Genomic DNA, 23,841 nt, shown 5'->3' on the forward strand with positions numbered 1-23,841 from the left:
TTCACAGCCAAGGTTTTCAACCATCTCACTGTGACCCCAATATCTACATTCACACTGATTAGGGGATGGTTTGCTACCTAGTACTGTATGTCGATGACCTCATTATTTCAGGTTCACATCAAGTCAAAATGGCTGATATCATGGCACAGCTCAGACAAACTTTTGAGATGATTGATCTCAGTCTTCTCTCATATTTCCTTGGCATGGAGGTGATCCGACATCCTGATGGTATTTTCGTGTCTCAACAGAAGTAGTGTCTCCAACTCATTACTTCCTACTTTCCTGATGGTGCTATCCCAGTGGCTACTCCATTGGATCCCACCGTTAAACTGTCAAAGGAAGTGGACTCACCTCCACATGAAGAGCGAGCCTACTGACAAGTGGTTGGGAAACTTATTTGGCTCACAAATTCTCATCCTGATATCTCCTATTGCACATCCATTTTAAGTCAGTATTTCAATGCTCCTAAGGGGCCACATTGGAGTTCAGCAACGAGGGTTGTTCGCTATCTAGCAGGTACCTATTTGTATGGACTTCACTACAGTCGTGGGATCACCTTGCGTGGTTACACGGACTCCGACTGGGCTGGTGATCTCGATTCCTGACGTTCTCATGGTGGTTATTTGTTCTCCCTCGGATCTGCCCCTTTCTCTTGGTCTAGCAAAAAGCAGGACACTGTTGCAGGTTCTTCCGTAGAAGCCGAATACCGGGCCCTCTATGATGCCACCACTGAGGCTATGTATCTTAGTCAGCTTCTTTCCGACATGCGCGTCCCCATCGACACCACCTCTACCATCTTCGTCGATAGTTAGAGTGCGATTGCCCTTGCTGGCAACCCTATTTTTTCTAACCGTACCAAGCATGTGGGTGTCCATTTTCACTTTACTAGGGAATAGGTTGACCTTGGTACCATCTGACTCCAGTACATTTCCACGGCAGACAACCATGCAGACATCCTTACGAAGTCCGTCAACCGCCCCATTCTCGAGCGTCTTCGCAATCAGATTGGCATCGGTCCACCACCATCATCCTCCGCACATTGACAGGGGGATCTTCCTCTCCCTTCATATTTTTTATCATTTTTGTATCGGGCACATGAGTCAGTGAAAACCCCATGAGGGCACGGCTCATGTGAAAACCCATTGCATTGCATTTTTTCCCATCCTGCATTCCCTATGCACAGCATTCTGTTTTTTTTGTTTGGGGCGCATGTATGAATGAAAACCCAAAAAATGGGCATTCATGCATGTGAAAACCTCTTGCATTGTGGCATTCTTCCCGTACCTCTCAATCCCAAAAGCCTATACTCCGGTCTCACATCACATGAATCCTCATCTTCGACAACCAAATCTGTTTTGTTTTCCCTTATCTTCTCTGATGATCCCTTTTTGGTTTGAGAGGGGGTGTGTGAAAACATACCCAAAAAGGGTATTTAACCCAGCCCAAAAAGGGCCACTTTTTTATATAATATTTATCTGCTGGCTGACTACTTATGCTGGCCGATCAGCACCTTGCCCTCATATAATATTTATCTTCTGGCCGACTACTTATGCAGCTATGCTGGCCGATCAGCACCTTGCCCTCATATAAATATGAGGCGCCTCTTAATCCTCTCCATCGACCAACGATCACTCATCAACTGGGCGTCCACTCTCTCATCAGCGTTTTACCCCCTTTTTTGCTGGATTGATCACCCACTTCAGGACAGCACCACAGCGTGCTTCAGTACCATCTGTTGGCGTTGGAACAGGCCGCCTACAAACTGGTGGAACCCGTCCCTGCTGCTGCTGCTGAACTGAACGTGTTCTTCTGCAGTTTTTTTCTTCAGTGTTTTTCACATGTTGCTGCTGCTGGACCATGGTGCATACATCTGCGTTTTTCACCATAGCACACTTCTGCGTTTTTTCCATCAGCAGCTATCAGCACATAAGCGCTTATATCAGCGTTTACATCTCAGCTCTACTTCAGAGATACATCAGTGCTCACTTCTAGGCGCTCACATCAGGCTTATTTCGGGATTGACATTTGCGTTTTTGGGACAGCAGCCTTCTCTGCTCGTTCGGAGTCTCACATAGAGCTCCTGTACTGGACTTCATCTTTTGCATGCTGGGTGTTTTGCTTTGATCTTTCATATATTTGGTCCTTTGGTCTCTTTGCCCTCACATAGACCCATTGGGTCTATTGAAGATGTTAATCTCTTTCTCTCTCTCTCTCTCTCTCACACGCACACACTTTTTTTTGTGAAACCAATGTCAAATCTTATATTTGAGAACCCTCAAAGTGAGAGGCTCTCATTAAAGTACATCCCTCTCTCTCTTTTTTTTTGGTGAAATGGTGTTTTATATTATATGTAAAAAAAATGTACATCAGCCACATGGCTCACACAGAACCTATGGTCCCAAAAAAAACCCCCACAAAAGATCCTCTAAAGGATCATGATCATGCAAACCTGTACACTAATAAGAAAGCCTCCTAGCCAAATAAGCATCCCAGATAAAAGCATCAAAGATAAGCTAGCCGAGCCGCCGTAGACCATAACGAAATAACATATGCATCCAGTAGCTGAGTTGAGAGAAGAGAAGAAAACTGCCAAAGCAGCAAACCGCGGATACGTAGAATGTGCCCATGTATTCCAGACAAGGAATCAAAGATGAACCCATTCCGTGTAGTCCAAATATGCCAAAGTCCTGTCCATCTAAGGAAATGGTATATCACAAGGTGACTGTCCGAAGTAATGACTTGAGGACAAATCCCAAATATCCACTGATGAGCTGAAATAGTAGACCTCTCTACTACCTCCCAAACGCGAGAGACAAAAGACCAAATCTGACGGGCCACTGGACAACTCATGAATAGATGCATAACTATTTCAGTGCATGTCGTGCAGAAGAAGCAAGAGGCCAATGTAATTTTACAACGGCTGAGCTGATCCCGTGTAGGTAACCCTCCCACCAACATCCTCCAAATGAAAACCTTACCTTGGTAAGGGAGTTTAGACTGCCAACCACGCATAAGAGTTTTCTGCCACCATGATTTAGACTTGTGCAATCCCCACACCTTATTGGCCTTGGCTGAAACCCAATTTTTCTCTGATACGAGCTTATGATAGACCTGGTTAGCTGAAAGTGATATCAAGTCACCAGATTTACATAGTGCCCAATCAAGCCAAGGCTGATCTGCAGATGGCCGAGGCAATGGAGTAAAAGGCTCAACTGCATGCATGATGTCAACCCATAGTGGCTGAAATGTCCGAGGAACCCTAAAGTGCTGCCGAATACGACGAAACGAATATGGCCTGTCATGACCAGGTATCACAGCATCTCGGATTCTAACCAAGCCTAACCTGACCATGCGGTTGAGTCGTATGCGTGAAGCATCTCTGTCTGGCCAAACAATGACACACGACTCCACAAATGTTTCGAACTGCAAAGAGTTCAAAAGTAGTCTTTCATGACCAGGATCCCACCGAGCCAATAGTAGAACTTCATGCCAAGAAAGGAGAATATGCGATAAAATGTGAGATGAGCGAATACGGAAAGGATGAGCCGCATTCACAATGTCCCACCATGAAGCCTGCACACGTGTCCGTCCAAGTGACAATCCCTCCAACTCAATCAAGTCACGAGCCATGAATACCCAAGGCTGCTCCTGCAAACACATATCCTGAAAAAGCGCCACCTACGCGCCACCATATGCAAGCGGACATCCAGTAAAGCAACCCCACCCATTCTTTTGGGCGTCATAATATGATTCCAAGCTATCCATGTTTGACCCATAATATTTCCTTGCCTCTTCCACAGCATAAACCGAATGGGAGCAACCAAACGGAGAAGAGATTTGTGCGTCCAAGGTAGCAAAGGCAAAAAATAGGAAATCATGCTAAGCATAATAACCTGAGCTACCTTAACCCTCACGTGCATAGGCCACCCTTGAGCTTTCCAATACACAAATTTATCCGAGATCCGAGCAGAAATCCAAGCAAGAAGCGCTTGGGGGTCCACATCCACACCCACCGGATACCCAAGATGACGAACAATGTCTCCTGTATGCACCACACGGCCTTGCCACCCTAATGCCTCAAGATCAAATTCTGTGCATACAATGAGGGCTGATTTTGTTGAATTTATTTTCAGCCCAGAAGCCAATGCAAAATTATTCCAAGCTTCCATTGCTCGATCTATATTGGCTTTTTCGGCCCTGAGAAACATAAAAGTGTCATCCGCAAGGGCTTGAACCAATTTCTTGCCATGAGGGAGATGCAAACCAACCACTTCACCATGCGATGCCATAGCATCTAGGCGAGAACATAGGATGAGTGGCAATGGCAAAGAAAAGAGGGCTAAGAGGACAGCCCTGCCGGAGAGAACGGGTGAGAGAAATACCATCCGAAAGTCCTCCATTGAGCATAATCCGCGTGATAGAGCCAGAGCCAAGTAAATGCACCAAATTAGCCATTTTGGGACCAAAGCCCATGGCTGTCATTAACTGAGAAAGGAAAGACCAGTTGACATGATCAAGAGCCTTTTCAAGATCCAGCTGCACCATCACAATCTCTTGCTTCTTTGCCTTGGCATAATCCACTCCAATTTGAACATTAAGAATATTATGCAAAATATTCCTGCCATGCACAAATCCATATTGATATGGATGAATAAGAGTAGGAAGCACCTTCTGCAAGCGATGATTTTATACATAATACCCATAAGTGAGATCGGGCGCCATTGAGCCAAAGAAGTAGGCGAAGGGACTTTGGGCAACAAACGAAGTATGCCCAACTTCCAATCGGCAGGCATGTATCCCTCATCCCAAACCCTTTGACAAATAAGCGTCAAAGGCTCTGCAAGCTGATCAGCATATTTTCGGAAAAACTCATTTGTCAAACCATCCCAACCAGGGCTCTTTCCCATGGGAAGTTTGGAGAGAACAGCTTCCACGTCCCCTTGTGTGACATGTGAGAGGTTAAGACCGTAGTAATCACAACCTCAGTCTGACTAAACTGCACTTAATGATGTTCAAGAGATAAACAGATATTTGTCAATGCAATGCAGCTATATTAGATGAATGAATGATGTTACAATGATCCAAATGGATCTGTACTGCTGAATATGCTGCCTATATGCTGAATATGCGGGATGAACTGCTGTCCACTCTTTCCCTTGTCTCCTGGAAGGAAACGCTGAAGGGAAGCTTTGGGAACAGATGCTGAGTGCTGATAGAATGATGAAACGCAGACCTGTTGGGCTGAACTGACTGCGTTTGCTGATGTTGATGGCTGATGATGCTGCTATGCTGAAACGCAGGATGATCCAGAGGAGGCTGCGTTTGCTGAAGATGCTGATGCGTTGGCTGGACTGCTGCTGAATGCTTCTATGATGCGCTTGGAATGCTGAATGCTGAGATGACAGGCTGAAAACGCATGATGAACAGATGAGGATGCGTTTCCCTTTATAGGTGGGTACTGATGCTGGTCGGCCAGTATTGCTACAGTCGGCCAGCTGCTATATGTCCACGACTGCATAAATAATGCCAATCATAGCATAAATGCTAGTCGGCTGTCCCAAAACTGCCTATTAAAATGCATAAAATGCCTGAATAATGCCTGATAAATGCTGGTAAAATGCCTGATGATATCTGTGATGCTAATATGATGCCATGTCACTGTACACCTGACTGGTGTGCACGTGACATTCCCCGCTGCTAAACTGTTGCTGGGTGTATACCTGGCAACCTTCGACTCTTCTGCGATCCTTCTCCTCCGAACCACTGTCCCCTTCTGTCTTCTGCTGGGACTGAGGCCGTCTGCAGGAGTGAAATCCTTTGAGCCAAGACTCTATATACTGCGGGAACTGAATGGCAAATACCTGAGTCACCCTTGACCTGCCTGTGGAAACCTTTCACCTACCATCTCCGTCGTACCTGAAGCTCTGAACCTCCTGAGGCGATGTTGGAGCAAACTTCCGTCTTTTGTGGAAGAGAAACCCCCTACTGCTGCCAGTTGAAGTCCAAAACTTATGTGCTCCTTTGATGATGGATGTCCTTCTTCCCTGAGAGTTCATGGGTAACATGTATGCAGGACTGATTGCTAAGATGACTGCTATGATGATGACTATACAAGCCATGTGCAACCCTATATGCTGTGCAAGAATGCAGATGGATGGGTTACTGATGCAGACCTAAGGGAAAATCCCTAAGGGTGGCTTGCAAAATTTTGAGAACTGGGTTTAACCGTGCGGAAGCGATAAAAATGATGACTGACTGAATGACTGATGAACTGAACATGCTCTAAGGCTGGTTACCCTGTAACGCTCTGATACCAATGTGACATGTGAGAGGTTAAGACCGTAGTAATCACAACCTTAGTCTGACTAATCTGCACTTAATGATGTTCAAGAGATAAACAGATATGTGTCAATGCAATGCAGCTATATTAGATGAATGAATGATGTTACAATGAGATCCAAATGGATCTGTACTGCTGAATATGCTGCCTATATGCTGAATATGTGGGATGAACTGCTGTCCACTCTTTCACTTGTCTCCTGGAAGGAAACGCTGAAGGGAAGCTTTGGGAACAGATGCTGAGTGCTGATGGAATGATGAAACGCAGACCTGTTGGGCTGAACTGATTGCGTTTGTTGATGTTGATGGCTGATGATGCTGCTATGCTGAAACGCAGGATGATCCAGAGGAGGCTGCGTTTGCTGAAGATGGTGATGCGTTGGCTGGACTGCTGCTGAATGCTTCTATGATGCGCTTGGAATGCTGAATGCTGAGATGACAGGCTGAAAACGCATGATGAACAGATGAGGATGCGTTTCCCTTTATAGGTGGGTACTGATGCTGGTCGGCCAGTATTGCTACAGTCGGCCAGCTGCTATATGTCCACGACTGCATAAATAATGCCAATCATAGCATAAATGCTAGTCGGCTGTCCCAAAACTGCCTATTAAAATGCATAAAATGCCTGAATAATCCCTGATAAATGCTGGTAAAATGCCTGATGATATCTGTGATGCTAATATGATGCCATGTCACTGTACACCTAACTGGTGTGCACGTGACACCTTGAGTAACAGGAGCATCAAGCTGAACCCCCACATCAAGGTCAACTTGATATCGTACTTCAGCAAACAATGACTCCCTTGCAGCCAGGACAGCCGGCGAGACATCCTCTCGAGGGGCAAGCAAATCTTCATAAAACCTGATGCAATGCTGAATAACCTCAGAAGGTTGAGTAACAAGATTGCCTTGGACATCCATCAGCCTAACAATATTCTCACGCATATGTTTTTGATGCAACTTATCATAGAAGCGATGAGATTGACAGTTAGCATCCCGCAAAGCATCAAGACGTGCAAGTAGTTTAAAGCGAACATATTGTGCTTCCTGCACCCTAGTAGCTCCTTTTTCAGCCATTCTATGGCATCCACAACTTCAGCATCCATAGAGTCAGTAAACATGAACGCCTGCAAGCCCTTTAAAAGCGACTCAAGAAGAGCCACATGCTGTTTTTGTATAGAGGCATTAGCAAGACCATAATGCTGCGCTAATTTCCGAGTGTTGGTAAGGAACACTGGCCAAGCATGATAATCAGCCATGGACACTCTTGTGGAGAAATGTCGTATCAACTGACGCATATAAACATCAAAAACTTCATGCTCCAAAAAAGTGTGATTTAAGCGCAAAGGCAAGCGTCCCAACAAGCCTTTATATGCATCCACAGGATGATAGACCATTTCAAACACAAGCGGCCAATGATCCGAGAAAACCTGTTGCTGATCAACCATCATAGTAAGAACCTCTGGCAAAAAGAGATCTTGATGTAAAATATACATCCTATCCAATCTAGCATAAGTGCCCCGAAACTGTTGTGAGGCATAAGTGTAACCCCTTTCATCTGGATGCAACCAAGACCACATGTCTTGTTTTAGCGACCTTGCTGCAAAAGCTTCCCACGCCATTCTCTCCGGGCCATCCATTACAGAATGAGGCGACGTGGCTTGCTCCCTGGAGACACACATATTTAAGTCTCCCATCACAAAGCCAGGATGAGAGATTGAAAGAGCACACAAGTCATTCCACAGCAAATGGTGTGCACGAGCATTATTTGGAGCATACACCCCTAACAACCATAAAGGCGTATCATCCCAAACAATCTATATCACTAGAAATCTTCCATGAACATCTTGAATCACAAGAGAAGGCTGAAACTGCGAACGAACAGCAAACATAACACCTGACTGCGAAGCAGGATGTCCGCTGTAGAAAACATGAAACCCCTTATATACATAGGCTGTGCCAGCCAACTTATGCTACTTATGTTCAACTGCACACAAAACATCCCAACCATGACAAAAAGTTGTACGCCAAAGCCTGAACTGCTTTTGGCGCGAAGAAATATCCTTTACATTCCATTGTACAATTTTCATAAGCCTTCCCAGAAAAGGAATCAACAAGGCCGTGTACTAGGCCCAGGACAATCTGCCAAATCACTAACCTTTTGAAGCATTGCATTTTTAGACATGGTATTTGTGATCTCAGACTGCCCTTGGAGTTCCCGAGCACGTGCCGAAGGGTAATGACCATCCCATGGCGAGATGACCTCACCTGTACCCTGAGAAAGTTGGCCTCCCGGCCTCTCAATCCTGGTCTGTTGCTGGGCACCTGGACCCAAAGGGCGACGAGCATATGTATGTAAGGGCCCCTGATGAGTACACAAAGGCCCTCGCCAAACATCTGAGAAATCCCCCCGCGGGGCAACAAATCGTGTCTTTTTACCACGTACTTCCACCCATGGCTGCTCAACCTCATTCTGAACATCCACATGTACATCCATGTGCTGGGCATCATGTAAAGGAGCATCATGCTCATCTTCCACGGGCAACTGCCCATCAACGATATCCTTGGCAGCAACAACTTGTTCTTTCTTAGGACATTCGGAGACAAAGTGGCCCATCTCACCACATTTGAAACAGTGGCCAGCAAATGTATCCCACCTCAATTCATACATTAAAGGTTGCATCCTAGCCATATTGACACGCAAATGTGTCGGCCTAGGTCTCCCAGTATCCCACAACATGCATAGACGATTTCAGTTTCTAGATGTCATTCGAGGCACCACCAAGACATCACCGATACCTCGCATGAGACCTGGTAAAACACGCCAAAACATTGGTGGGAATTGTTTCACTTCAACCCAAATTGGGCAAGCCTGGCGCAACATATCTTGGTACTCTGCCATAGGCTTCCACGGAACCACATGAACCAACTGCCCATCCAAAAAGAGTGGCACCTGCTCCAAGACTGCCCTATGGGCTTCCGAAGTGCGAAAAAGTATTTCAGAAAAGCCTCTCGGACCATCATAAATCTCCTCAAGTGCCTCAGGGGACACCAAGCGGCCCAACCATGCTCTAAGACGAGGCAACAACGGAATACGCCCATTAAAGAAGAAGATAGCAGCACGATCATGAAAATCTGCTAGCTGTTGTAGCAACAAAGGAGTCTCCATGCATACATCTTGCATGCTATTTGCCTTCACATATTCTTGCAGAAGCTCACCAGTGATCTGTAGCAAACGTGCAAACTCCGGAAAAGGTACCTGAGAACTTTCCTCTGCATTCTCTCCAACATTCACCGGAGTGTAGCCTGCATCAACATCAAGCCTTTGACGTTTTTGTTGCTCCGAGGCATCTGAAGCATAACCCACATCCTTCTCGATCATCTCCTCAATAAGATCCATGTTAAGGCTATTGGCAGCCATGCCACCACCAACAACAGCAGCCGGGTCATCCAAATCCATGTACAAAAGCAAAGAAAACCCGTTCTCTCAAACCCTAATTCAGCACCTGAAAACCCTAATTCAGCACCTGCAAACCCTAATTCAGCAGCTGCAAACCCTAAATCAGCACCTTCATAGATCGATCCGCGTTTTGGTCTCTCTCTCTCTCTCTCTCTCTCTCTCTCACACACACACACACACACACACACACACACACACACACTTTTTTTTTTTTTGTAATGATTATTTCGATTACTAGTGGGAAACCTCAGAATGAGGAAAACCCACAAAAAGCATCATATACAAGAAATGCCAGAGTTCATAGTGAACAGGGGCATGATCAAAATATATCCGTGAAAAGGCTATACAATGATGGGTCAATCTCATGTAGAGAGAGACAATCATAAAGGGATTGATGTAAAGATTCTTTGAAATAGTGAAAGGCTTGAATGGGCGGCTCACCAAAAACAGCCCGATTCCTGGAGTACCAAATCGTCCACATGGCCCAGTAACGAAGCCAATCAAAAAAGGCCCTATACTGTCTGAGAGCAGGAGAAAAAATACCAAACAACCAAAAATGTTTCCCAAAAGAAGCAGAAGGGAAACGAGCTCGAAGAAGAGCCGTTATATGATCCAGCAAAAGTTTAGTTGCATTACAATTCCACATCAGATGGAGAATTGTTTCATCATGCGCTCCACAAACACAACAATCTGAAGATGTCACATGGTGCCTTGCCAGGAAAGAGCCAACTGGTGCCTTGCCAGGAAAGAGCCAACTGGCAGAACAGCCAATAGACATCGCCATAGAAAAAGCCGACATTTTAACGGCATCTTACTGCTCCATATCATCCTGAGCCTTTTCTTCCACCAAGCCAAAGGCTTATGCATTCTCCAAGCATCATTTGCATAATCATGCATTCTCCAAGCATCATTTGCATAATCATGAACCCAAATTTCAGGAAGGAGAAAGCCATAGACTGTATGCACCGAGAGCTGTAGCAGAGACAAAGGACCACGAGTAAGTATGGGCCTATGCAAGCTCCAATTGTGCAACCTATCCGACTCTTCAAGAGCGGGAAGAGGCTCAAAAGGGGCCAACAAACTCTCAATCTTTTCCCATAGGGGACGGTAATGATGACTTAGGACACACACACACACACACACACACACACCTTCGTGCAACACACTCTCTCTCCTCTACAATCGCACTCTCTCTCTCTCTCTCTCTCTCTCTCTCTCTCTCTCTCTCTCTCTCTCTCCTACATCTCTCTCTCTCTCTCTCTCTCTCTCTCTCTCTCTCCCCCCCCCCCCCCCCCCCCCCGTGCGACTGCTGCGCGCCCCCCCAGCTGGTCGACTCCACCCTCCCCCAACTCCCCCCCTCTCTTCGCTTCTCTCTGTTCGTCCGCTTCTCTCTGTTCGCTTTGCTTCTCTCACTCCGCCCCCACATGCTCTTCGCTTCTCTCTGCTCGCCCCAAAAGGACTCGGCCATCTCTCTCTCTCTCTCCCCCCCCCGCCTGCTGCCTATCTTTCTCTCTCTTCGCAACAGCCCCCTCTGGGCTCCCGCCACTCTCTCTCTCTCTCTCTCTCTCTCTCTCTCTCTCTCTCTCTCTCTCTCCCCTGCCTGCTTCCCTCTCCCGCCTGCTGCCTATCTTTCTCTCTCTTCGCAACAGCCCCCTCTGGTGGTTATCTCTCTCTCTCTCTCTCTCTCTCTCTCTCTCTCTCTCTCTCTCCCCCCCCCCCCCCCCCCCCCCCCCCGTGCGACTGCCGCCGCACGATTGCTGTGCGCCCCCCCCCCCCCCCCAAGCTGGTCGACTCAACCCTCCGCCAACTCCCCCTCTCTCTTCGCTTCTCTCTGTTCGCTTCTCTCTCTTCGCTTCGCTTCTCTCACTCCGCCCCCACATGCTCTTCGCTTCTCTCTGCTCGCCCCAAAAGGACTCGGCCATCTCTCTCTCTCCTCGTAGCCCCCTCCTGCCACTCTCTCTCTCTCTCTCTCTCTCTCTCTCCCCCTCTCCCTCTCTCCCCCCCCCCCTCGCCTGCTTCCCTCTCCCGCTTGCTGCCTATCTTTCTCTCTCTTTGCAACAGCCCCCTCTGGCCTCTCTCTCTGTGGGAAGCGCTGCAGACATGCAGAGAGCTCTTCCTATGGCCAAGGGTTAATTAATTTTTAACCTGAAATCAGCCTTTTTCAGCCCAAGACAAGATGGAGAGGATCGACATTGAAGACCTGATCAAGGCAGCCATCCAACAACACAAGAAAGAGACGGACAATGCAATTAATATGGTCGTTCGGAGCCTTCTTGACAAAGTCAAGAAGCTTGAAGCGCGGAGAGCAGCCCAAGATGCAGAGATCACAAATCTCAAGGAGATAGAAGAAGCACGTGCTCAACATAAGCTCGAGGAAGGTGAAATTCAGCCCGTCATGATGGAGGAGCTGAACACCATCAAGGCCCAAGTGAGAACACTTCAAGAGGGAGAAGAAAAGAAGGCCCGGGAGACCTCCTCGTGGGTGGAGGTGCTCACGAAGACGCAAAAGCAAGTAGATGAAACGGAGAAATGGATAGAAGTGGTCAAGAAAGGTAAGAACAAGGAGGCCGAAAGCATATCTACCTCGAAGATTATCAACCTAACCATTGAGGAGGAACAAAGAAGAAAGACAAGGGAACTTCATGTGCGGATCACGGGTCTTAAGGACGGTGACAATGTAGAGGAGGAAGCCAAAGATTTATACACACGCATGGGCATTTCGAGGCCTACACACACGGGGGCTTGGAGAGTGGGCAAGAAAGACAAGAATGGAGGAGAGAGCTCGAAGGAGAGAGCTCTCATTTTACGCTTTCCCACCTTGGAGGCCAAGAAGGATTTCTTGGCCAAGCGCTCCGCCCTTAAGAAAACGGGCATCTTTTTAGGAGATGACCTCACCTTGGCACAACTAGCATATATGAGGGAGTGCATGCCGGAGATTAGGGCAGCCAGAGAAAAAGGGAAGCTAGCATTTTACAGAGGAGGCAGAGTGGTGATACTAGAGAGACGCACCACCTGACGGTGCGAGACCTATGGGACCAGTCTGAGACTTGCAGTATGGAACTGCAACGGAGCATTGAGACTGGATGTGGGGGCCTTTGAGGACAGCTTCAGAGATAGGGACATCATCTTCTACTCGGAGACACATCAGGCCCCAGGCAGCACATTACCGAGAGTGGCGGGATACAGATGGGAGACGACTTGTAGACAGGAGGCCCGTTCGAAGCATGGTGGTCGCGGATCTGGAGGAGTTGCAGTTCTTTTTAGAGAGGAGCTTCAGCCACTCATCCATGTTATGCGCCGTGATGAGAGCACGAGGTACATGTGGGTCAGAGTGAGGGCAGATGAGGGTAGACCCCTATACATTGCTATATGTTACTTTCCACCCAGCACATCTCATTATGCAGCGCCCAAGGGGCAATCTCGATATATGATTCTAGATGAGGACATATGGGAGTTCTCCAGGGAGGGAGATGTTATCATACTTGGGGACTTTAATGCTCGAACGGCTCAGTACCAAACCTCCTTCTTTGACACTTCGGAGGAGATGATGAGAGAGATAGATGTGGAGGAGACGTGTTTGACCCGGAGATCAGAGGATGAGGTGGAGTGTACTGAGTATGGGAGATACCTCTTGGAGATGGGGACTGCACATGGGCTGGTCATTTTAAATGGCCTAGAGAGGTATCCACTTGCCAGTGGCTTTACTTGCTTTCCACACACACATGGGGCCAGCACAGTGGATTATGTTACTACAGTACCCGCCAGGTTGGGCAGTCCTCCTATCACCCGAGATATACCTTCTGTAGAGAGACTGATGGAGTATACACCGCAGAGATCTACAGCTTGTTGAGTGCAGAGGATCCACAGAGGCCATTAGCAGAGCTCACAGAGATCCTGACAGAGGCTTTACATACAGCTGCAGCGACGGCCTTCCCACACACGCAGCCCACAGTACGACCACGTCCTGGGAGCATGCCCCATAATAGTTGGTATGATGATGACTGTAGGGAGCTCAGAGCCCGGCTACAAAGAGAGGTGGCCACAGGTGTTACTACATATAGACAGTCACGCATCATCTTCCGATCCCTCATTCGGCGGAAGAAGAGAGCATTCTTAGCTCGGCTAGAGAGAGACATCTATCAGTTGTTTTTGAGTCAGGATTCTGGTGAGGCCTGGAGATTGTTTAGAGTGCACTCCCCGCCTCCGGCCATTACCTCTCCAGATACATGGGGCGAGTATGCAGCCTCCCTCTACACAGTACCAGAGCAGCCACCACTACCGAACCCTCCTCCAGAGCCTTGTCCACCCACTTCTACCTTCTTCACAGCAGAGATGGTGAGGAGGGCCATCAACAGATTGCATACAAGGAGGGCACAGGATCGTGAGGGCATTGTAGCCGAGCATTTCATACATGCTAGAGATATGATTGCAGACTTGCTAGCTCTCATGTTTAATAGAGCCATGTGTGAGGGGTTTCCTGGGACTTGGAGTACTTCCACGATTGTTCCGGTACTCAAGTCTGGAGATCCGAGCCTGCCGACTAACTACCGCACCATTATGATTGGTCACTCGCTGGCCAAGCTTTATGCCTCTATTCTTGATCAGGAGTTGAGCAGATGGGCAGAGAGACAAGGGGTCCGAGCTCAGGGACAGGCCGGTTTCAGGAGGAGATTCTCTACTTTGGATCATATCTTTACCCTCAGGGCTATCATTGAGGAGGGCAGAGCACATGGGAGGAGGATCTACTGTGGCTTTGTGGATTTCTGCAAGGCCTTTGACACAGTGCCCAGAGCTAGACTGATGCGCAGGTTGCAAGACTTGGGGGTTCCATGTGAGCTCATTTGGGGTATTATGGCACTTTATGAGACAGTAGTTGGGCAGGTGCGGACTTCAGAGGGTCTCTCCCAGCCAGTACACTCCACTATAGGGGTGGAACAGGGCTGCCCGCTCTCTCCGACTCTATTTGGACTATACATTGATGAGATCTCTGATTATATTGGGACACAAGGGGACAGAGGAGCCCAGTTGGCTGGCACTTGGATACCTTTGCTCTTATATGCTGATGATATTGTGCTTGTAGCAGACTCACCAGAGGGTATGCAGAGGCACTTGGATACTTTACATGCTTATGCACAGGACAGTGGGCTCTCAGTTAACCTTGGTAAGACCAAGGTTATGGTGTTTAACACTACAGCTCAGTGGGTCTGGAGATCAGCGCCTATTTTCACATATGGGCAGGAGACAGTGGAGTATGTTGACTCATACACATATCTTGGAGTGGTGTTCACTGGGCCCACATTTTCCATGAGGGGGGCAGTAGAGGCCAGATTGACTAGAGGATATGCAGCACTAGGAGGTCTAGAGAGGATGTGCTCATAGGTACAGTTTCAGGAGCCACGCACTAAGCTGTGGCTTTTTGACACGCTGGTCACATTGGCTTTGCTATATGGAGTACAGATCTTGGGGCCTAGCCTAGATCGTCACAGTTGATCAGGACGCACATACGATGGATGGAGATCGATGGAGAGACCACTTGTGTCTATGATCTCCAGGATGATTTGGGCTAAGGCCTCGGTACCCCATGAGATTATCAGAGCCGAGATGGGAGCACCACCGATCGTAGTCGAGGCTCTTGCTAGATCAGTGTCCTTCATTCATAGCACCTGGGAGCTTCCCCGACACCGGTATGCACGACTTGCTTTAGAGTCCTCTCATCAGCTAGCCATGGAGGGAGACACTTCATGTTGGTATGCGCAGATAGCATCCTGGTTTGAGCTCCACGGGTTCAGTTTAGACAGACTTCCACCCTTCCAGTACTCTCTGGAGGCACCCTCTCTCACCTTGACACATTCTGAGATTAGTAGAGTCATCAGACAGGACCTCATTCAGTTGGACACTAGGAGGACATGGCTAGAGCCCTCACAGGAGTTGGGAACGAAGATGGCTTTCTATAGAGACCATCTTCTCCGCACCACTGAGGATGGCTTTATACTTAGACCGAGCTACATGGATACCCATCTGTCTCATGGATTGACGTGCGCCATTGGGCAGATCCGCACCTCTTCACATCAGTTAGAGATAGAGACCAGCAGATTTAGAGGCATACCTCCAGGGGACAGGATTTGTCAGATTTGTTGGATAGAGCCAGAGACGGAGGAGCACTACATCGGTCTCGCTGCACAGCATATTATGAGATTCGAGGGCGCTACCATTGCCTTTTCAGAGAGGGATTTGGACCACTGGCTAGAGTCATGGACTATTGTGATGAGCGATGCTTGGGTTTTTATCTCCTGGAGATCCGCATGCTCAGAGAGTCCATTATCAGGAGCAGACGCCCGACTACCAGGGAGTCCACACAGAGACAGATTACTGACTTCTTTAGAGGGACTACCCGGGAGGGGACACAGCCGACAGCCCAGCAATGGGCACCCCGTGGGACTCTAGTTGAGAGAGCTATCCAGTTGGGCAGATCCAGACGCTCGAGGGTTCGCGGATCCTCACATCGGAGACGGTGCCTACACCGGAGGATTCAGAGCATCATTGTGAGGCATCGGGCTTGTCCGACCAGGCATCTCACTATGGCAGATATCCAGGCCATCCGGTAGAGACCCATGCTAGAGCTCCTAGGATGATTACGACTCCAGCCATATACTGTTGTACTCACTGTCACTTTTGTACTCCCCCATATTCATGTATCCATGTACTCATGTACCCCATTTTGACTAGTAGCATTAGCTTTCCACTCTCCCTAGTTGCTGCTTCCGGATGCTCCCTACTGATGTATTGTAGGGCCAGATACTTACCTTCAGTTCTTTCTTTTTTTTTCCAGACAGTGTATCAGATGTCACATGGTTGTAACTTTGGTCTCATAGGTCACTTTGGCCTTTTGAAGACGTTAATATAACATTTCATTTCATTTTCATTTCTCTCTCTCTTTCTCTCTCTCTCTCACACACACACACACACACACACACAAGCACGGGCAGGATTCCATTCTAATGATTGCTCCTATGACCATTCATGCAGGGATTTGTGATTGACATTTATTCAAAAGATAGCAACAAGAAAGAAGATAAGAACGGGAAAACAGAACAGGATTGGGTGGTTGGTTGTTCTCAGCATGTGCTGCCATTTTATAAAGGATAAATACACACCTTGCAATGTCAAACAGCTTCCATGATTCCCATATCGAAACCCCAAGAAATGTCAGTGTATCTTGTGGTAATGTCAGCAATGTGTTGTCTGTGACACAAACAGGCAAAAGCCATTGGAAATCAAAGGCCTCAAAAGGATCTGAGTTGCAGAACAGCATCAATAGATTCTGCGAGTCTCAGAATGGTCACGATCATAAAATTGAAGTCAGCAATGAATCTCTGGATCTGCTGGGAGAGGTCATCTTGGCTGGTCAGCTTGCTCCTGATAAGAAGAAGGCCAAAGAGAATGTTGAAAAGGACCAGGTTATGGCCAAGCTTACAACAAAGGAGTTTGTTTGGGCAGCTAAGTCGTTGAAGTTGGCAGATATTATCTCCGTGAGTTTAAGTTGTACTCCTGTGATTTTTATGTACACAATTTGTTCTGACCAATGTGTTCTGTTGTTAAAGTTGGCAACTACTGGTGTGTGCTGTTGTCAAGATTACTGGTCATTAGGATCATGTGCAACCACTGATGTCTGAGCATATTTAGTTTGTGATCTAAGAGACAAACATGGTAGAAGGGCTTATGTAAGCCTCACCTGCATCCTGCATTTTACATTTTACATTTTAGTTTGAGTTGATGTATAATGAGGTAATTCTTGGATGTTTGAAAAGAGTGGTTTATCAGTTTTCAAGGGATGGTTAATATGGTTAAATTGTGTTGCTTATGAGAGGCAGTCCTACCCACCATACAACAGCTCCCTTCCACTGCACCGATCGTTCACTCCACCATCCCAGTGCAACATTCCTCGGCACAACACAATGGAGGTAAAGGGTTTGCTCAACCTGCTGACTGATGCTTGGACCAGTCTGGTCAATCAGCCCTACAGTTTGCTGGCCAACCTTGCTGGCTGGCCACCCTGAACTGATTAAAGAACCCTTTCAAATTACTTTTCTCTGATGAAGTGTGTCTCACCTTCCCACTCAATTTGGGCCTTGCATGAGCTACAATGCCTCGAAGCAGATCTCATGGCTGTGGGTGTTTATTGCATAATTGTGGTGACAATGACCTTGAACTCTATGGATCTGCTCGAAAAACTAATCTTAATGTCCATGTGGAGTGGTGAGCACTCACATGTGGGATTCATATGAAGTCAATATTGATCACATATTTGTATTAAAAAAGCGTGATTCAGATCATCCAATTACTTAGTTGCTATTTTTTTGTACTTCACAGAGGCGTTCAATACAAGATCAGGTGATAGGTCTATTTGCAGGTCTAGGGTGATTGGTCTTGAGGATGGTGCGAGCCAGGGAGTGACGTTGTTACATGGGAAGACTACAGTTTGATCATGATTGGCCTAGGGTTCAATTATTACATACTCTATTTGCCATTCAAATTAATGAGCTACCCATCTTCATTGACCTACTAGGAGGAACAGATCACTTTGAGCAGAGACAGAGATGTATTTTATTTTTCAAATGCATGTGATACGGCACATATTATTCACTGTCGCTGCACTACAAAGACATTATATGGCACACATATTATTCACTGTAGCTGCACTACCAAGGCATTCATATGGCTTCTGTGGCATTTGGGAGTTGAACATCAACCTTGGTTGAACCAAGGTAATGGATTGGGATATTCTGGAGAACACTCAGGCAAATGGGATTTTTAGAGTGGATCAGAGGGATCTCTGTCCTTTACCATGCAGATCAAAGCTGTGTGCTGATTCAGGTGGTAAAGTTTAGAACTTCTGGACGTTGAAAGGCCCAGCCGCTTGCACTCTTGCTGCCAAGACTTGTACCATATGAATATACTGAAAATACAGCTATCTCTCTCTCTTCTCTCCATCTCTTCTTTGCGTTTTGCATCAAGATGTTCCTATGAAAGGTGTTGCTGAAAGAAGGCATAGAGCTTCTGCGCATGTAACATTTGGATGGTTCACTAGACACCCGGGCCATAGTGGCTTGGGAGATGCCCTAGACATGAAGGGGGGGCGAATATTGTAGATCCGGATATAGAGTGCAGGGCGTTGCTTTGCAAGCTAGCGGTCAGAGCATTCCTCCTAGGCATTGAGCCTTGGAAGGATTTTCTTTATGTTTCACATTTCCAGTTGTACACCTCGTGGTGATCGATATTGGATGCTCAGTTCACGTTTCATTTTCACCGAGGCAGAGTATAGGTCACCTTCTTCTCCGCTTATAGCTGCCATTATCAGAGCCTGGATTAGCATGAGACTTTTTTTGAGACAGAGGCTTCCTACATCAGTGGATGAGGCTGATGGACAGCCCATTATGTGGAATGACCTCATCAGAGATGAGGTTGCACGACCTTTGGGTGAAAATGGATGTATGTAGTGGCTTGGCTGGGAGAGATGTGCATCGACAGTTATTGCCTGGAAAACTTTTAAACATCTCCCTATGGATCGGAGACTTGTATCTATCCAGCACCTTAGAGGGAGTCTTAGACGAATAGATCAAATTGATGTAGCTATACCTCATGAGTGGATTATTGGCACATTTTATGATCAACATCATCCCACGTGGCTGGGAGTTTTCTCCAGGATAGGAGTGCCATTACAGGTGTTAGCCTTGCTAGATGAGGATGAGGAGGGAGATTGTGTTTTTTATTCTATCCAACCAGGATTGAGATTGTTGAAATGTGACACGCTGGAGATTATATTCCTGGCACTGTCCTTCATTCAGTAAGAGTAGTTAGCTGCTTAGGAAAGCATTGGCATGCTGACCCCCCGCCTGATATTGTGACCCATGGGTCTTGGTGCTGGTTAATGTCCTAGATATCTTCATTGGGATCCTGGTGAGTGGGAGTGGATTGATGTAGTCAATTTTTGTTGGAAAAAGAGTGTGGTGGAATCACACATACAACACACACGAGAGTCCCAAACTACTGCTTTGTATTGTGCAAAAGAAAGAAGTAATACAATTGAAATTCAAGTATAGAATGTGGCTAAGAATGAAGACATCAAATCATAGCCCCATGACCTACTGTACACTCTTGGCTCTAGCACCTCACATACACAGAAATGCTTTGTGAAGTCTAGCACTATGTATATGCACCAATGCTCCTAGTCGACCAGTAGTAATGTTGTCGGCCAACTATACCTGACTACCATGTCACCATTGCCACATCATCACTACCATGTGGCAATGCCATGTATCAACTACGTTGCCTTGCATACTCATAGGTGTGTCACATTCTCCTCTATTTGCATTGTAGCTATCCTCAACTGCACGGTGTCCCATATAAAGGGCCCTTCCCTAAAAGGAAAAGGTCCAAGAAAAGCTCATCCAAGATACTGAGGATCCCGAACAGCGTGAGACCACTTTGCATCCACTATGAAGGCTCACCTTCTATCCTCGATGCATTAGCACAAAGACTTGCAGAGAAACCCATTGGATGACCAACTTCCACCTGATCAAGCACTCTCCGTCTGTCCAACTGTCCATGAAAAAACATTGCAAACCTTTGAGTATCCTCCGGTAGTCCATGAGAAAAACACTCTAGAGAATGGCCAAGCAAAACTCTGCTATCCAAACTTTAGCCACTAATGCATCAGCTCAAATGGAGTTCAAGAACTGCTTGCACCATCTCCAATGCACCCTGAAGGTAGAAAGAAGAACCAAGAACCATACTCCTCAGAAACATTGCACCAAATCTGTATCCATCAGTCTGCTCGGCACCTACATGTCTAAACCACCCATGTCCTATGGAGCATACTCCAAGTAATACATCCACTGATACACCAAAGTAAAAACGCTGGTTATTGTCGGCACAGTCTCCAAGAAATTTGTGTACTATGTGTGAAGATACACCAACTAGCCTATCCTCCCAAGGTTGAAGACAAATCTGATGACGTCCTCCAGTGGTGTCACATGCACTCTGCACTGTAGTTAATGGTGACAAACTGGCTCATCATCATCAGTGCAACATTGTAACAGTATAAGTACCTTTCAGGATGATATTTGTTGTACACCGTGACCCCATTGTAATCTTGAGTCCAGGATAAGTAAGGCACGAGCTACGTAGGTCATTCTCAGCCATAGCAAGTCAGTCAGTCAGTTAGTCCAAGTCCCTTAACCCACTTGAAGAGACGCATTCATGCATGTAAAGTCAGTAGAAACCTTAGGGTTTGCATTAGAAAGCATTCTGCATATTGCACATCATTCATTCATAGCATTTAGACCATTGCAGAAACCCTAGATATCATCTAGTATTTATCAGTATATTTATTAGGAATTTTCTAGTAATTTTCCCAAAATTTTCAGCATTTTATACATCATTTATGCATTTATTGTGGACATGAGCAGTCGGCCAGCTCTGTAGCCAGCCGACTGGCTCCTTTGGTCCATATAAATAGATCAGCATCAGATTCATTATTTCATTCATCATATTCAGCCGTAGAGCATTCAAGCGCTTGGCATCTTCAGCACAAGGAGCATAAGCGATTGCAGTTTCAGCCATCATCCCTCAGCGTTTTCCTCCTATAGCAATAGGCGCCTCAACGCATGAGCATTCAGCCACCCTGCATCAGCAAAACGCATCAGTTCAGCATTCAGCCAGCAGTTCACCTTGCGTTTTTTGCATCCATACAGTTTTCAGCATTCATCATCTCATCGTTTTGCTCTAGCCACTTGGTGAAGGTAAAACACAGCATTCATACACTCTCTAGAACAGTCCCAAACAGCCCCTCTCTAAGCCCCAACTTTACATCCCTCCCTCGTTCCATTGGGAAGAGTGCATAGGCTCGAGATTGGACATCTTTGGTGCTTCTACAGCAGTGTACAGTTCAGCCCAACTCTTGGTCTTCAGAGGTCTTGCGTTTGGCTTATTGTCAATCACACCGTCAGTCTCTTCAAAGATAATAAAGCAAATACTATCTTGGTAACGGGATAGGGGACCCTTCAGTGGGTAATTCAGGACCCTATACGGTGTACAGTTCTCATCTCTCTCTCTCATATCTCTTAAAAGTTTGAAGTCTTAAAGTGGATTGCTAAACTCGCGAAACTCAAGATACAGAAGATGATGCGAGCATTTGTGTGATAGGATCCTCCAATACGAATACTTCTGCTGTATGTTACAAGTGGTGCCTCCACAACATCAAACACTGAAGATACTCCACCAAATGCAAACGGAAGGTCAGAAGAGTCCGCTTGAACAACCCGAGAAACTCAAGCGATTGCCATTGAAGCCAAAGATTCTCCACGGAGTGCAAACGGCAACTGTGAAGACTCTCCCTCAAAGTCCTGTCTGAAAACTTCCTCTGTTTGTACTTGTGGCTTGATGTAATGAAGCACCTTGGGTATGCTCGATCCGAGAAATGAAAAAAGATGAGACGTGCTCACATGCATCTCCTTCATACTCATCCTCCGGTTTCAGCCTTCTCCTCGGATTGCTCCTCTGGTTCTGAAGAAGCTTCCTCCTCGGTTTTCTCCTCCAAGGTATTCGAACAATCCTCCGCTATGTGCTCGGTGTAATCACAATAAAAGCCCTGTCTAACAGCCACCTTGGCGTGACGCTCTTTAGAGGTGAGGCGAGTCACCACCCGAGGCTCCTCCACTTGCCTTGTTCTTACCATCCTTGGTCTTGGATTGGCTACCCTTGTCTTTGCCTTTCTGCTGCCCCTGTTGTTTAGTCCTAGACTTGGAACTTTCCGGCGTCTCGCGAGGGTTGTAGCAAGACGAACCGCATCTGAAAGATCACAAGGCTGATGTGCATGAATGTCTACACGCAAAGATGGTTTCAAACCATCCACAAATCGCTCAACTTTCTCTGACCGTTGGACGGTCTTTAAGGGCATGAGAAAAAGCTTTCAGAAACGAGCGAGAGAGTCGGTTATTGATTCGCCATGTTTCTCCATTAAATGCTCCCGTTGTTTCGTCAAGTCACGCTTGTAATCTACGGGAATACATTGCTTCGACGACCGCCTCGCGGCAGTCATCCCAGCAAGTCACATAGTGGTGCCTAAGGTGATCTTTCCACCACAAGAGAGTGGCACTCGTCAAAGCCGTATGCATCAAATGGAGCTGAAAAATATATGAACCACCTGTTGTTGCCATCTCACGGGTCCAATTGGTGACGATGAGACCGGCCTTCAAAAACTTGACGGGCGGTGAGCACACTTAATCACACTTAAAACTATTTACGAACTAGAATAATAAACTTGGGGGAAGATGAAAAAGAAAAGTGGAGCTAGAGTGCTCCTGCACAAAAGACCAATTGGCCCCAAAGCGTGGCGCCCTTGCAGGTATTTATTTATAACTCAAAGTCGGCGTAGCCCTTGCACAACTCCTGAGAAGATTCCCCCTTGATCCACGGGGAGGAGATCTCCTTCAAGCTTTCACCCAAGATGATGTGTTGAATACAAGGGCCTTGGCCTCTATTTATACAAATTTGGGAGAAAAGCTATGTTCCCCTTAAAAAAATCTACTAAAGAGGTCACAAGAAATGCTAGCGTTTTTAAAAAAAAAAACCCACGCTGCTTTTAGAAAACTGATATAAAACCTGTTTTAATGGTTTTCGGGTGTTAAAAACCTCCAAAAAGTAGTTTTTGGAATTTTTAGGGTTTCTAAAAATTTCTATCCGTACAGCTCGTACAGCTGTACCGATCCGTACAGTCACACGGAAAGATGGTGACGTGGCATTGCAGTTGCTGGAGGCACTCTGAAATCAGCGGGTAGCGATGAAAAACTCCATGATTTGGTTCATAGATGATGATGAAGAAGATAATCTCCACGCGTGAATGAAGATGGTAACACAATGAAGAGGTTCTTCTTTAACTTGATTCTCAAGAGAGTCTTATGCTTCTTTTATACTTGGGGAAGCCTTGCTTTTTGCCAAAAAGTAATGCTTTTGCTTTGCTTTTGTCTTTTTATTAAATATTA

At 46.6% G+C, this 23,841-nt stretch overlaps 2 protein-coding genes across 4 annotated transcripts in view; both read left to right on the plus strand.

The window, feature by feature from the left end:
* The window catches only part of LOC147631379 (sphingoid long-chain bases kinase 1-like), a 77,873-nt gene that overhangs the window by 9,691 nt on the left and 44,341 nt on the right, over window positions 1-23,841 (plus strand). For all 3 annotated transcript variants that reach the window (XM_086809780.1, XM_086809782.1, XM_086809781.1), the window contains exon 3: window positions 16,826-17,328. In XM_086809780.1, the coding sequence (XP_086665906.1) occupies window positions 16,960-17,328 (369 nt within the window). In that variant the 5' untranslated portion in view covers window positions 16,826-16,959. The remainder of the gene's footprint in view (window positions 1-16,825; window positions 17,329-23,841) is intronic.
* Window positions 12,126-13,210, plus strand: LOC147631380 (uncharacterized). Its single transcript, XM_086809080.1, has one exon. The coding sequence runs from the start codon at window positions 12,195-12,197 to the stop codon at window positions 12,813-12,815; it is 621 nt and encodes a 206-aa protein (XP_086665206.1). The 5' UTR covers window positions 12,126-12,194; the 3' UTR covers window positions 12,816-13,210.

Source organism: Cibotium barometz, chromosome 15, assembly GCF_041138505.1.
Source record: "Cibotium barometz isolate CiBa-2024 chromosome 15, ASM4113850v1, whole genome shotgun sequence".
Lineage (NCBI taxonomy): Eukaryota > Viridiplantae > Streptophyta > Polypodiopsida > Cyatheales > Cibotiaceae > Cibotium > Cibotium barometz.